At 41.6% G+C, this 16,257-nt stretch overlaps 1 protein-coding gene across 4 annotated transcripts in view; it reads right to left on the reverse strand.

Moving 5' to 3' along the window:
* Positions 1-9,194: 9,194 nt before the first annotated feature.
* Positions 9,195-16,257, reverse strand: part of GPNMB (glycoprotein nmb) — a 28,928-nt gene continuing 21,865 nt past the window's right edge. For 3 of the 4 annotated variants that reach the window (XM_082472725.1, XM_082472724.1, XM_082472726.1), the window contains exons 9-11: positions 14,045-14,259; positions 10,772-10,865; positions 9,195-10,324 (exon numbers count right to left, since the gene is read on the reverse strand). In XM_082472725.1, the coding sequence (XP_082328851.1) occupies positions 10,174-10,324; positions 10,772-10,865; positions 14,045-14,259 (460 nt within the window). In that variant the 3' untranslated portion in view covers positions 9,195-10,173. Of the gene's footprint in view, positions 10,325-10,771; positions 13,679-14,044; positions 14,260-16,257 lie in introns of those variants that run through there. The other variant, XM_082472727.1, reaches the window with a different exon arrangement.

Below are 16,257 nucleotides of genomic sequence, written 5' to 3' on the forward strand. Positions count from 1 at the left end.
GCTTAGGAATCAAAACATCACTGGCTGTAGGCCAGCCAGTGGTATTCCTGGGGCTCAGGCCCAATTGGTGAGTAGCTGAAATAGCGGTATCGAGTATAAAATGAGGGAAGGCAGCAGCGGGAAGCTTGGAAACCCACGTCCTGTACTGAAGTAACCTTCTGTTCTCCAAGCAAAGCTTTCTGCCATGGCCTTGTGAGGAGCCAGTGTCTGTGGAGCTTCTATGGCCACCTCTTGTCAGGGGCTTCTGGGCTGACAGAGGTCAAGTCTCCTCATTTTATAGGTGAGGGGAAGTAAATCTGGGGGGGTTTAGCCACCAACAGTCACTATGAATCTAATCAGAAACAACATCTTTAAATTGGAAGGTGCTCCAAAATATACAAACAGCTCATACTGCTCAATATCAAAAAAACAAACAACCCAATCAAAAAATGGGTGGAAGATCTAGACATTTCTCCAAAGAAGACATACAGATGGCCAAAAGCACATGAAAAGATGCTCAACATCACTAATTATTAGAGGAATGAAAATCAAAACTACAGTGAGGTATCACTTCACACTTGTCAGAATGGCCAACATCAAAAACTCTACAAACGGGGCTTCCCTGGTGGCGCAGTGGTTAAGAATCCGCCTGCCAATGCAGGGGACACGGATTCGAGCCCTGGTCTGGGAAGATCCTACATGCCTCGGAGCAACTAAGCCCGTGCACCACAACTACTGAGCCTGTGCTCTAGAGCCGGCGAGCCACAACTACTGAAGCCTGCGCACTTAGAGCCCATGCTCCGCAACAAGAGACGCCACCGCAATGAGAAGCCCACGCACCGCAATGAAGAGTAGCCCCCGCTCACTGCAACTAGAGAAAGCCCGCGTGCAGCAACGAAGACCCAATACAGCCAAAAATAAATAAATAAATACATTTATTTAAAAAAAAAAAACTCTACAAACAATAAATGCTGAAGAGGGTGTGAAGAAAAGGGAACCCTCCTACACTGTTGGTGGGAATGTAAACTGGTACAGCCACTGTGGAGAACAGTACAGAGGTTCCTTAAAAAACTAAGTATAGGGCTTCCCTGGTGGCGCAGTGGTTGAGAATCTGCCTGCCAATGCAGGGCACACGGGTTCGAGCCCTGGTCTGGGAAGATCCCACATGCCGCGGAGCAACTAAGCCCGTGAGCCACAACTACTGAGCCTGCGCGTCTGGAGCCTGTGCTCTGCAACAAGAGAGGCCGCGACAGTGAGAGGCCCGCGCACCGCGATGAAGAGTGGCCCCCGCTTGCCGCAACTGGACAAAGCCCTCGCACAGAAACGAAGACCCAACACAACCAAAAATAAATAAATAAATAAATAATTATTAAAAAAAAACTAAAAAACTAAGTATAGAACCACCATGTGATCCAGCAATCCCATTCCTAAGCATGTATCCGGAGAAAACCATAATTTGAAAATATACATGCACCCCAGTGTTCACTGCAGCACTATTTACAATAGCCAAGACATGGAAGCAACCTAAATGTCCATTGACAGAGGAGTGGATAAAGAAGATGTGGTACAGGAGTTCCTGGTGGTCCAGTGGTTAGGGCTCAGCACTTTCACTGCCATGGCCCTGGTTCAATCCCTGGTTGGGGAACTCCCACAATCCAAGCCACATGGGCAAAAAACCCCAAAAACCAAAAAAACAATGATTTGGGAATTCCCTGGTGGTCCAGTGGTTAAGACTCTGTGCTCTCACTGCAGAGGGCCCAGGTTCAATCCCTGGTTGGGAAACTAAGATCCCGCCAGCTGCGAGGTACAAATAAATTAAATAAATAAAGAAAATGTGGTACATATATACAATGGAATATTACTCAACCATAAAAAAGAATGGAATAATGTCATCTGCAGCAACATGGATGGACCTAGAGATTATCATACTAAGTGAAGTAAGTCAGATAGAGAAAGACAAACATATGCTATCGCTTATATGTGGAATCTAAGAAAATGGTACAAATGAACTTATCTGCAAAACAGAAATAGAGTCACAAACATAGAAAACAAACTTATGGTTACTGGGGGGAAGGGGAGGGAGGGATAAACTGGGAGATAGGGATTAACATATACACACTACTATACATAAAATAGATAAAAACAAGGACTTACTGTATAGCACAGGGAACTCTATTCAATATTCTGTAATGGCCTGTATGCGAAAAGAATCTAAAAAAGAATGGACATATGTGTAACTGATTCACTTTGCTGTACACCTGAAACTAACACAACATTGTAAATCAAATATATCCAATAAAAATTGTTTTAAAAAATTTGGAGGGTGGACTTTGCAGGAAAAGGCAAAGAGTCCAGGGCTTTGGGTTTCAAAGCTCTAGACAGTTTTGAATGAAAGAGCTTACATTTCATTTCTATTGTTGTTCAGACCACACATGAGGAATGAAAAGGTTATTAAGAACTCATTCTTTTATTTTATTTTTGGCCATGCTGCGCAGCTTGTAGAATCGTAGTTTCCTGACCAGGGATTGAACCTGAGCCCTTGGAAGTGAAGGTACAGAGTCTTAACCACTGGACCGCCAGGGAATTCCCAAGAACTTGTTCTTTTGAAAAGTTATAAAATTTTTCAAACACATAGTATAGTGGAGAGAAAAACAAATGGACTACCAGATTGAGCAAATCTTCATTTTGCTCTATTTATTTCAGCTTTTTTTTCCTTTAGAGATAAAATGTTACAGATTCAGCTAAAGCCCCTTCACAACTATCACTAATCCCATGCTTTTCCATCCATCACTAGAGATAACCACTACCCTGAATTTGATGTGTACTATTCCCATGCATGTTTCTATTCTTTAAGTTCATATGTAAGCATAAACAATTTACAGTATTGTTTTAAATGTTTTACAGTTTTACCTAAATATTATCATACTGTACCAATGGCTTATGTTTGACATATCTTTGTTCTCTTCTTTTTGTATTTCCCCAGTTACTAGTGTGGTTGAACATCTTTTCATCTGTGTATTGGCTTTTGGATTTCCGGTAGATTGTCTGTTCACAAGTCTTTGCCAATTTTTTCTACTGAGTTGTCTTTATTTTAAAATTCTTTTTAGAAGTTATTTTACTCCACTTAAAAAATAAGTAATATTTCATAGAAAAGAATGAAATAATGCCATTTGTGCCAACATGGGTGGACCTAGGGATTATCACACTAAGTGAAGTAAGTCAGACAGAGAAAGACATATCACATGATATCATTTATATGTGGAATCTAAAAATATGATACAAATGAACTTATTTACAAAACAGAAACAGACTCACAGACCTAGAAAGCAAACTTATGGTTGCCAAAGGGTAAAGTTGGGGGGAGAGATAAATTAGGAATTTGGGATTAAATTATACACACTACTATATATAAAATAGATAATCAACAAGGACCTACTGTATAGCACAGGGTACTCTACTCAGTATTCTCTAATAACTTATATGGGAAAATAATCTGAAAAAGAATAGATACATGTATATGTATAACTGAGTCACTTTGCTGTACACCTGAAACTAACACAACATTGTAAATTGACTATACTCCAATATAAAATTTAAAAAATTTAAAGTAATATTTGAAAACTACTGAAGAATACATATAGCATGTAGATAGAACGTAAAGAATAATAATAAAACAAACCTATCAGTCAATTTAAGCAATAAAACATGACTGGCACTATGGAAGCTGCCTGACTGCTGCTCTCCGCGACCCCTGTTCCTCCTCCCCAGAGGCAACCACTGTGCTGAGCTTCATATAACAATTCTTTTGCCTTCTTTTCCATAGGCTTATTACATTTTTTAATACATTTCCATATTGTTTAGTTTTCCATGCTTTTGAAAACTTTATGTAAATGGTATCATATTGCATATATTCTTTTGCAATTTTCTTTTTTTCTATCAATATTACATTGGCAAGTCTTTCCTCTGGGTGTTTATAGCTGTCGGTTCATTCATTTTCACTGATAATTAGTATTCCATTGTATGTTACAACTGATTTAGCCATTCTACTGTGGAGGGACGTTCACGTTGCTCTGAATGTTCTTGTCCGTGTCGCCTGAACACGTGTGCAAGGGTTTCTCTGGGGCATTCTACACCAAGGAGTGAGACTGCTGGATCATAGGTGTGTGCATCTTCAACTTCACCAGGTAATGCCAGATTGTCCCCCAAAAGAACTGTTCCAGTTTAGACTCCCAACAGCAAAGTATAAGTGTTCCGGTGTTCTCACTTTCCCCAACATTTGATTTTGTCAGATTTTTTTCATTGACAATCTGGTAGGTATAAAACAATGTCTAGTTGTGTGATGATTTGCATTTCCCTAACAATTCTTTACATAAGCTAATCTTTTATCAGTTACATGTATTGCAAATATCTTCTTCCAGTCTGTACCTTTCCATTTTCAATCAACTTTATTGAGGTATATTTCTACAAAATAAACCTAACCATTTTAAGCCTACAATTTGATATCTGACAAATGGATACACTTCTCTAACCACTACAGTCATGCCATAAAATGCTTCCCTTGCCCCCCAAATTCCCTTGTGCCCCCAGTCCCTCTCCTCCCCCTACCCCTAGTGTCAGGCAAGCACAGATCTGCTCTCAGTCACTAGTTTTGCTTTTTTTCAGAATATCATATAAACATACTCATTCAGTATATCTGGCTTATTTCATTTAGCAAAATGCTTTTGAAATTCATCCATATTCTTCCATCTATCGGCAGTTTATTCCTTTTTATTATCAAGTAGTATTTCATTACATGAACACACCACAATTATTTATCCATTCACCAGTTGATGGAAATTAAGGCTGTTTCTAGTTTGTGGCTATTACGAATAACATTATCATGAACATTTACATAGAAGTCATCATGTGAACATGTCTTAATTTCTCTTGGGTAAATACCTAAGAGTAGAAGGGCCATGTGATATATGTATATTTGTTTTTATAAGAAACTGCCAAATTGTTTCCCAAACAGTTGAATTGTTTCCCATCTTGCACTTTCACTAGCAGAGTATGAGAATTCTGTGGGTCATTAGACAAGAAGTCTGTGGCATCTTTTTCATACAGAACTTTAAAATTGTGACGTAATTTGATATATCAATCATTTTCTTTATGGTTGGTGCTTTTGGGGATTTATGAAATCCTTCATCACTTGGTTCTTCATGTTGTGATTCTATCTGTAATTTCTCCTGCGAGGATTACTAGATTTTTTTTTTCTTCAGAAAGGTCTTTTTTGACATTTCCCCATAGCAGTTTGTAGGCAATGTACACTTAACTCACTATGTCCGATAATACAGCGTTTGTTGTCATTACAGAATAATGTGACATGAGATTGCGGGTAAGAGCTCAACGTGCTCAATTAAGCAAATTGCATTTCATGGAATTGAAATTCTCTGAAGAATTCTTTTTTTCTCCATTCAGTTCGGAATGGAGTTCAACAAAGTGTCAAAACACAGATGAGCAAACTTTTTCAATCAAGGACTAAATAGTATATATTTTAGGCTGTGTAGACGGTACTGTCCCTGTCCCGACTACTCATCGCTGTTCTTGGAGTGCAAAAGCATTGCCGACAATACGTAAATGCATGAGTGTGGCTATGCTCCAATAAAACTTCATTTACAGAGGACGAACTTCAAACTTCATACAACTTTTATGTGGCACAAAACCATATTCTCTTTTTTTCCCCAAACATTAAAAGATATAAAAACCAAATTTAGCTTGCGAGCCATGGAAAACCGGGCAGAGAGGCAGATCTGGCCCGTAAACAGTAGTGTGCCAACCCCTACTGCTTTAGAACACATCCTCCTGACATCCCTGTAAGGCAACTGGCTAATATCCCTCTCTCACTTTGCACAGTGGAGCACGAGAACCCAAGGAGACGTTAGCATTCGTCCAGGTTAGTTTCCCTCTCCTCCTCCTTTTCTTCTTGTACAGAGAAGGAGGTTTTGGTGCAGAGAGACAAAGTGCCCGACTTCAGGCTGTGTAGCTCGTGAGCGACAGTGCCAGGCTGGAGTTCGGGGGTCTTGATTTAAGGCCTACCTCCCTCCCTCCACTCAATTCCAAAAAGCAAAATTTAAAATTCCACCCATAGCCGCAAAATCCTCCTGCCACTTCTCATAAGTAATTCATCTTTTTTTTCACCCTAAAGGAATTTATTCTAACAAACACCTTAAAACTAAGGATTCAGTAAGCTCAAATCTTGATCTTTAATTTGTATTATTAAAACCTGCGCAACGCAATTAACAGTGACAACTGCATTGGAAGTTTGAGAGAAATTTTCACTGGGGAGGTGACATGATGATATGGGTGGGAAAATTACGCAGAGAATTAAAATTGGTTAAATAAGGCACCTAAATTCCAAAAAGCCTATGAAGATCTCCAGAGCAAATTTTATTCCAGAATTTCGATGGCAAAAGGAATGACAATTCTATTGTAAATAATAGAGAAATCACCTCTGCAGATTAGACTGAGGCCAATGGGGTGGCCAGGATGTGGGACTCCAGGCCAGAGGTTAGGACTTTCACTGCAGTAAAGCTCTGGGACCCAAACTCCAAGAAAGCAGAGTCTTTGTCTCTTGTTCATGGCTGTGTCGCCTCCAGACCAGAGCCTGGGACATACTGGTGCTTAGTAAATGATGGTCGAAGGATCAAAATCAGCCTGTAAGAGGTGATTCCTGGGAACTGGCCTCTGAATTTTTAGAGCACCTATTCCAGCAGCTTTGGGGCCACTCTGAAAAAACCTTAAAGGATTTCCCACCCACCAGGGGCCCCATCAAAAGGTGGTCACCTTCACCCCCTGGATAACTATCTTCTCATCTGCCCTTAGCCTGTCTCTTAGGCTTGGAGTTATTACACATTCCGGATATAATGAATGCATACAAAGTATTGCCTCTAAACTGTTAAACAACTGAAAATGCATCGAAGGCAACCAATGTTTACAAATGAGTCAGAAGTGTTTAAAATGCAGATGTTTATAAAGGGTCCAAGGAATAAGAAATTCCCAGAATAATTTACTACCTGCACATTTCAATTTTGTTTGGAAGTTCTAATTCTCAGCAAATATTAATCAAGTCATCCCACTATCTTTTAGGTTACTTCCCCCATTTTACAGATAGCAATTCAGCAGAAGTTAAATGACTTGTTGCCAAGGTCACAAGGAGAATATAAATCTAAATAATTCACAATTTCAGCCGTCTCTCCTGCCATTTGTTAGATTGAAACCGAGGGAGGTTTCATGAGGATTTCAACTCACTTCCCTGGTGACTGACTGGATATTTGCTGCTCTCTGCTACCCCCTGTTGATATGAGAAGGCAAGAGTAGATCTCGAGACCAGTATTTCTCAAAGTTAGGTCTGGGAGCAGCCGTATCAACATCACATGGGAACTGGTGAGACACAGAAATTATGGGGCCTCGACCCATAATTTTGGGGGGGGGGTTGGGCTCAGAAGCCTGTGTTTAACAAACCTACAAAAGATTCTGCTGCAACTTGATATTATTTTTCTGCTTTTGGTATGAATGTCCTGGCCTCCTAATCATCATAAAAATGGCAAGCCCCTTCACACTGCTTCTCACATGTAGTATATATATACAATTATGCCCTATACAAAGTGATTTCACATCCATTCATTCTTTCAGAGGGGCTTGCAGTAGCCCTATGAAGTAAGTTATGGAGGGACTGCATATCCATTTTACAGATGAGGAGACTGAGGCTCAAGAAAGTTCAAATAACTTGCCCAGGGTTTCTCAGCTTTAAGTGGCAGGGCTGGATTCAAATCTAAGTCTTCTCTCTTTACAACCATGTCCAGAGATTCTTCAGTTACTCCACAATAGGGCTGCTGACATTTGGGGTCAGGTAAGATGGGGTGTTTTGCTGTGGGGGCCATCCTGTGTATTGTAGGATGTTTAGCAGCATTCCTGGCCTCTACTCACTAGATGCCAGTAGCACCCCATCCTAGTTCTGACAATCAAAAATATCTCCTAGGGGCTTCCCTGGTGGCACAGTGGTTGAGAGTCTGCCTGTCAATGCAGGGGACACGGGTTCGAGCCCTGGTCTGGGAAGATCCTACATGCTGCGGAGCAACTAGGCCTGTGAGCCACAATTACTGAGCCTGCGGGTCTGGAGCCTGTGCTCCGCAACAAGAGAGGCCGCGATAATGAGAGGCCCGTGCACCGCGATGAAGAGTGGCCCCCACTTGCCGCAACTAGAGAAAGCCCTCGCACAGAGACGAAGACCCAACACAGCCATAAATAAACAAATAAATAAATAAAATTAAAAAAAAAAAAAGTCTCCTAATATTGCCAGGGCCCCCCGAGGGGCAAAGTAACCTAACCTGTGGTTGAGAACCACTGACCTTCAGCCAACTCATAAATGCAGATAAATTCCACATTTCTTGTTCTGCAAATTTTGTACTCTTTGGGATGATTCCAGAATAAAGAGCTTATTTTTGGCCTCGGCCATCTATGAAGTGAATGAACTAGACTAACTCCTTAAGAAAATTAACACTAATTCTGTTATATCATTTGGTATCCAGTGTGTATTCAGATTTCCCTCAGTTGTCTCAAGAATATCTTTCATAGCTGTTCTTTAATAATAGGATGCAATCTAGATTCCTCAGTTGCTCTTGGTTGCTATGTCTCTCTAGTCTCTTTTAGTCTAGAATATGGGTCCACAAGCTATGGCCTGTGGGCCAGATGTGGCCCACCACCTGCTTTTGTCAATATGCTTGTGCTGGAACACAGCCATGTGCTTTCATTTATGTATATGATGGCTTTTGTGCTACAATATTGGAGTTGAGTAGTTGCAACAGACACCGTATGGCCCATGGAGCCTAAAATACTAACTACCTGCTGCTTTACAGAAAAAGATTGCCAATCTGTGACCTAGAACCATCCTCTAACCTTTATTTTTAATATAATCCTGACTGTTCAAAGAGTCCAGAACTGCCTGTAGAAAATCTCTTCTTTTAGACTGGCCTGATTATATACATATATATATATATATACATATACATATGTATGTGTGTGTATATATATATATATAATTTACTGCAATTTCACATACTGTATACATATACTTAAAAATACAAAATACTTATGAAACTATCAGTGCTCCATGGGGCAGAGTTAAACAACTCTTTATGTGTTAAAACTCTAAATGAAATTGAATGGCAAACAACAAATTAGAAAAATAATTCCAAGAGCTTTATTTTATTTTTTTTATTTTCATACTTTATTTTCTAGGAAGGAGAAGAAGAATGTCATGACTGACATATAGTAGCTTCAGTTACAAATGAAAGTAAAATCCTTGGTGATTAAGTTTCTGTATCATTTGAATAGAGAAACCAGTAGGAAAACCAGGGGCCTCCTTCTTTGGAAAATCGTAATATATAATTTCAACTCTAATTTTCAACTATGGCGCCAGAGTGTACAGAAATTCAGATATATCCACAAGAATGTCAACACTCTGAGTACAGGGCCATGTACTTAGCAACATGCCTGGTATACAGAAAGTGCTACATAAATGTCCATGGGAAAAATGAATGAATGAGTACCATTCCTTTACACATTTGGGCTCGGCAGGTGGTCACAAACATATTCACAATCATTTATTAGATTAGTATTTTTTTTTTTAGTATAACAAGCATGCACAGCCTACTAAAGGCTTACCTGTTAGTGTTCTGTTGGGAGGTCATGCATGTTCATTGACATAGGATTCAGGTAGCTTGGAACATGACCTTCAGAACAGGAATACACTGGTTTTACGCATATGGTTATATGGAAAACTAGAACACATCCAGCCTCTCCTTCCGGTTAACCTAGGTCAGACTCTAACGAAAGTACCTTCCTCTGCTACTCTGGATACAGTGTATTTATCCTACTAATCACCTAAGACATTATAAGTGAAACATAAACCATCACGAAAGAAAGGGCTGCTAACTGGTTTTATCAGTTAATATAACATGGGTGAGGCTGTGTGTAGTTTAATTCCCCTCCACCTCTCTAAAATGTCATTTAACCTATAATAAAAATTGGACCTCCCTAAACTACAATATATATTTTACGATCACCTTTTTAAAAAGTTAATCGTCATCCACTCTAGCATAGCTGACATAAATGGCGCGGAAGAGTGAGCTGTTGGTCAGAAGTAAGGCAGAAGACTTAAAGAATTCCCGGTTGGTTCTTGAGCAGTGGATCTTTTTCCTGGTATCCGGGGAAGAACGTCTTTGCACAATTGAGGAAAACATTCAGGCCTTTGCCTCTGACCACGATCCCAGTGCTGTTTTCTATTGGTTTGTATTCCTTGTGTTTTCTGAAAGCAATGTGTTGGACAGATTAAAAAAAGATCTCCAGCTGGAAAAGGTTGCTTTCTACAGTCTTTTACATACCAAGTGCAGAATGGTTAATTCTATTTAATTTATGGCTTTTAAGGCACTGATGTCTAATGAAAATATATTTATTTTCTCTTCTTCATGCAAGAAATGTGTCTGCTTACTATAACTTGAGATTATATGTTAAACATTAAGCTGACACAATTTGGTAAAGTGACTGACATTTGGTAGCATTTTTAGGGATTAAAAAAAAAAACACAGCAAAATTAATAGGCTAGTTTGGTATTCGTCATTCAGTGGAAGATTTTCCTCCCACACACAAAATGTTTAAAAGCGAAAAAGGGAAAACAGCCCACTTGTGCAGAAATATGCTATTTATTTTTGACAATATACTCTAGTGATTTAAAGTGTTAGAACCAGCAACTTACTTGTACACCAAAAGGGCGATCACAGTGACAAATATGGCCATGCAGCCAACGAAGACCAGGGTAACATTTGCCATTCTTAAAAGGGAGGCTGGGTCTTAAAACAAAAGCAAGACCGTATTAGTGACAACTTCCACCTCGAGGACATGCTGCTTGTAATGCAATTAAATCAATGAGGAAGAGAGCTAACAGAAGATATATGGCTCTCTCTGCGCTTTCAGTAATCTTTCCCATTACATAATACATAGTCTTTGGGGGCAGCTTATCTTCCATTTAGAGAATGAGTTAGCGTGTCTGGAACACTGTGTTAAGGGCTCAGGAGACAGATGTCACGTCCTGGAGATACCTGATGGGGTCTGAGCTGACCCAGCTGCGCACACACGGTGAAGGTCTTCATGATCCCCCTGCACACTCCTCTGGCCTCATCTTCCACTGCCTTCTTTCCAGCTGTGCTAAAAATCCATCCTCCCCATGCTCTTTCAAATCTCCACGCCCTCTGCCGGGAACACCCTTCTCCCAACTCATCTCCAGCGTCTGCCCCTTTGGGACACCTTCCAGACATGCATGCGGGCACCAGGTCATGCCTTCCTTTGTCACTTCTCTCGTTATCTCTCTTCCTCTGCCTCCATCACACTGTGTTGCAATTACTTTCTTAAAAAAATTTATTTATTTTATTTATTTTTGGCTGCATTGGGTCTTCATTGCTGCACGTGGGCTTTCTCTAGTTGCGGTGAGCAGGGGCTACTCTTCATTGCGGTGCGAGGGCTCATTGCGGTGGCTTCTCTTGCTGCGGAGCATGGGCTCTAAGTGCACGGGCTTCAGTAGTTGTGGCTCTCGGGCTCAGTAGTTGTGGCGCACGGGCTTAGTTGCTCCGCGGCATGTGGGATCTTCCCAGACCAGAGCTCGAACCCATGTCCCCTGCATTGGCAGGCGGATTCTTAACCACTGCGTCACCAGGGAAGCCCGCAATTACTTCTTTACACAAATTTCTCTCCTGCTAGACTGTAAGAGCCATAAAGCAGGAAGTATGTCTTCTCTGTACTCCCAGAACCCAGCAAATCAACTAGTCTTGTCTCTGCCACCAGAGTATAACGGGAGTTCATCTATTTTCTCTCCGTCTTCTCTGCCACCATCACAGTCCCAGCCACCAGCCCTCTTCCCTGAGGTGATTAAGGGAATCACCTTCATTGTCTACTCGCTTCCACTGCTACTTTCCAATAACCCTTGCTTCACTCAGCAGTCTGAACGATCATCTAAAAGCATTGATCAGATCATGCTTCAACCCCTCCAGTGGTTCCTCTTACGTACAGAATAAAACCCAAACCCTACCTGTGGTGCATAAGGATCTAGATGGGCTGCTCATTCTTGAAATGCAGGTCTCAGAGGAGGAGCAGGAGGCCCTTCTCCTCATTCAGAGAAGGCACTTCACCAAGTGGGTGCCACTGCATTGGCAGGACTTTCCCAACCTCCCAGTCTAGAGAGCCAACCTCTGTGCCCTCTCTCCCATGCTTGTCACTCTCCATGCCTTGTTTCATTGTCTTCACAATATCATCTTATTTGTTTATTGTCTCATTCTGCTCACAAAAGCTGGGACCTTCCTCACCTTGTTCCCACTCTATCTAGAACTGGCTACCTGGTGCCTGGAGCTGTGATGGACATGGAGTGGACGCCCAGTGAATATTTGTTGAAAGCATTGCAGGTGCTTCATGAATGTTCCTTGAATCAATGATTAAAAGTAATTTCAGCTAAAAGTCAATGGGTTTGCCTTTGAACAAGGATGGACTTTTGAGATACTGACTTTGAAACCCAAGTCATCAAGTTACAATTCCCATTGGATTAAAAGCTCTCTTTCTGAGCTTCCTTTTTTGGATTTTAAAAATGGCTCAGGTCACACCTAAAGTTATCACTCACTACAAGAAGGATTAAAGGGAAGCAAATATCCAAGTGTCTAATCCAGGTAAGAGAACCGCGGTTTGCCAGAACTGAGAAAGCTTCACAGAATAGGTTGGGACTTTAAAAGGCAATTCTAAAAGTAACTGCAGCAGCACAAGAAAAACAACCCCAGTAGCTCCTGGAGGTGATGGTGTAGAAGATCCACACTCACTCGAATACAGAGGCTCCGGCTGCCTCTTTCCGCCCGGCTCCCCACTTCTGCACCCCAGACCCCATGCACCCTCCCTGGGAGGAAGCAGCGTACCTTTGCATTCTTTTCTTTTTTTTTTTAAATGTCTACCTTGGATCTCACCAATAATAAACCCTCATGCAAATAATTATATGCATGATTACTTACACTTTTCTTTCAATGAGGTTAAAGCTGCCTTTTATATAGTTAATGAGTAAATATATGTTTAAGTACATTTCACCTTATAAGATAGACTCCACGACCGAAAGAGTTATTTGTGAGTTAGTTGTTAGGTTGTACCCGACAATACTCAAATTAAGGAGCAAAACACATGCTGTAATGTGTGCACAATTTAATCGGTGCCTTCCGTCCCACCATGTAGCACTTCCTCTAAGAGGTAAAGCAGTATCTTACAACACAGTCAGTTACAAGTGAAATTCAGTTAGGGTCGCCAGGTAGAGTCCTTATGGGTTGGGGAAAATTAGCAGCCACCAGTAAATGGGAATTTCTCAATGAAATTCCTTCAACCACTTAGCTAACATTTTACCTCTCCGAGCATTAAGGGGACAAGGAGTAGTTTTTCTGGTGAACATTTAAGGACTAGGTAACTTGGTTTGTTTCTGCCTCAGTGTAATGCTTGGTAGAATTTGGGAAGGGAAAGAGAGGGCACATGGCAAGTCAGAAGGGAACCAGGAGACCACCTGGTTTCTCATTTCTCTTCATGGTTTCACATCTTTGCCCAGGTGGATTCCAATGACAGCATGATACCAGCCTCCCCTTTGTTGTAGCTTAATTGGAGAACATTGTTATTTTTTGATATTGGGCTTTGCACTTTCCTCTTGAATTACAAATCTATCTGAGCGTGCAGTGACCACATCCCATTATTACTGGTCCATGATCACAGCTGATTTTTTTTCATCAAAAGGCTTTTCTCTGGCCATTATTTCATTGGGTTTCTCTCTCTCATCCCCTCCCTAAGTAGATTTGCTGTTGGCTTTTAATGCCATTTCTCAAATCCACGTTAACAACAGTTCAATGAATTTTACATGGAAATAAAACTAAATATTGAGAGTGAAGCCTTGAGTAGCTTTGGTATTGGACACACACTTTATCTGCAATATGAAATGTTCATACAACCATAAAACAAAACTTACCTCTTCCAGGGATAGAGACGAGGGTGCTTGTAAGGGCCAGGCTTGCATCATCACCCAGAGTGAGGTTCATACAGTATGTCCCAGACCCACCAAAGGCTCTTCTCACTGTCAGCAAGCACATGTCGCCCAGGTCTATGTCCACAGGGTCACAGATTGTGTTCTGGGTGACCTGGCAGGTGGGGTCAGAGACGACAGTACAGACCTCTGTGGGGATGCTGAGGGCACAAATGACACCGAGAGAGACAGAGAGAGGAATGTGACATCAGTGTAGAAAGAAAAATCACTACATTTCTATAAAATGGAATCCTACTTATTCTTACTCAAACCATATGACATGAAATTGTCACATATAATTTACTCTTTAAAAAAATTTTTAAAAAATTATTTGTTTATTTTTGGCTGCGTTGGGTCTTCATTGCTGCGTGTGGGCTTTCTCTCGTTGTGGCGAGCGGGAGCTACTCTTCGTTGTGGTGCGCAGGCTTCTCATTGCGGTGGCTTCTCTTGTTGCGGGGCATGGGCTCTAGGCACGCGGGCTTCAGTAGTTGTGGCACGTGGGCTCAGTCGTTGTGGCTCACGGGCTCTAGAGCTCAGGCTCAGGAGTTGTGGCGCACGGGCTTAGTTGCTCCGCGGCATGTGAGATCTTAATTTACTCTTAAACAAGCCTGGGTGTGAGACACTGTTTCTTTTGTATCCTCAGGAAGATGAGCCCCTCTTGCTGGAGGAGGAAGAAATTATGTCCCCCAAGGCAAGGGGCTGCTGGGAACTTCCCTCTCCTTTTTGGCTCCCTAGATGCCCAAAGATGCAGACGGCTTAGGTGTTAGGCAAAGGTAGTATTAAATGCCAGTCAGCCCTGCGTGGCCTCCTGCAGAGATATGACAACAGCAGCAGCAGCAACCAGAGCTGTTTATGCAGCAGCTACTGTATGCAAGGCACTGAGTTTCTGATAAGTGATATAGTCTTGTGTATTCCTCTCAACGACCTGATGAGGAAAGTAATATTATCCTAATGCAGCAGGTGACAAACCAGCTCTGGGAGGGGAGATCTCTGGCCCCAGGTTAAAAAAGCAGTTAGAGGTGGAGCTGGGACTTGAATAAAAAAGGTTTGGCAGCTGTCCCTGTAACCACTCGGCTACCATGAGTTACTGTCTTAGCCACTGTCTCACTTCTGAGTAGACTTGCTGGATGGAGAGACCAGGCTCTGAAGCTGGGCCTGATGAGGGCGTGGGAAATTAGATGAGTTCATGCTCTCTTCTCACCTGGCCCCTGGCCTCTTGAAGCAGCTTCACCTCCTCAGTCAGGGTTTTCTCTATTTCTGTCATCCTCATCCCATTCTCTCCCCAGTCCAAAGAGCTTTGGAGTTATCCTACCCCTTTTTTTTTGGGTGCACCCCGCGGCTTGCGGGATCTTAGTTCCCTGACCAGGGATTGAACCCGTGCCCCCTGCAATGGAAGAGCAGAGTCCTAACCATTGGACCACCAGGGAATTCCCTGGAGCTATCCTTTTTGATCAAATAAGGCCTCATTTTTATACCAGCCCATTCTCTTGATTAATTTATATATCACATACACATACATTTTAATTACTTGATTGACTTATATGTAAATTAGTAAGTCATTCACATATTTAATGGCTTAATTGATATAGTATTTATATATTAATTAGTTTATATTCAGTCTATTTTCTATAGTTATAACCAAACATTAGCAAGTCAAATTATATAATGCATTAGAAAGAGCTTTGTAAGTTTTAAAGCGAGACAGGATGATCAGGCATTGGCACTATTTAGCACAAGGACACAGCGCTTCCACATTGCCTCCCCTGACTCCGGAGGAGCCTCAGGGAGTTTAAGAGGCTCTGAGCCAGACCTCAACCCGGGAACCTTGCTCTGCCAGGTACCCGCCACCTAGGGAGGTACTATTATCACTGGTGTAAATGAGCAGACTCATACGATTGTGTGAGGATTTGACATGAAAACAGAAGTAAAATGTTAAGGACACAGTAAGTGTTCAATCAGTAATTCTTCTTCAACAGTTAAAGGTGATGAGCATTGCTCAACTCTAGCAAAGCAAGTGCACGCTTGAGAGCACCTGGGAGGGTCCTTCCTCATCCTGGCTTGCTGAGGAGCTAGAATCCAAATCAACTTTAAAGAGGAGAGGGGTATGAAGGCCTTTGTTCAGCCTGGGGTCCTTACTTGGCCCCTTTCTTGGAGATAAT

Source organism: Balaenoptera physalus (assembly GCF_965194825.1).
Source record: "Balaenoptera physalus genome assembly, chromosome: 8".
Taxonomy (NCBI): Eukaryota; Metazoa; Chordata; class Mammalia; order Artiodactyla; family Balaenopteridae; genus Balaenoptera; species Balaenoptera physalus.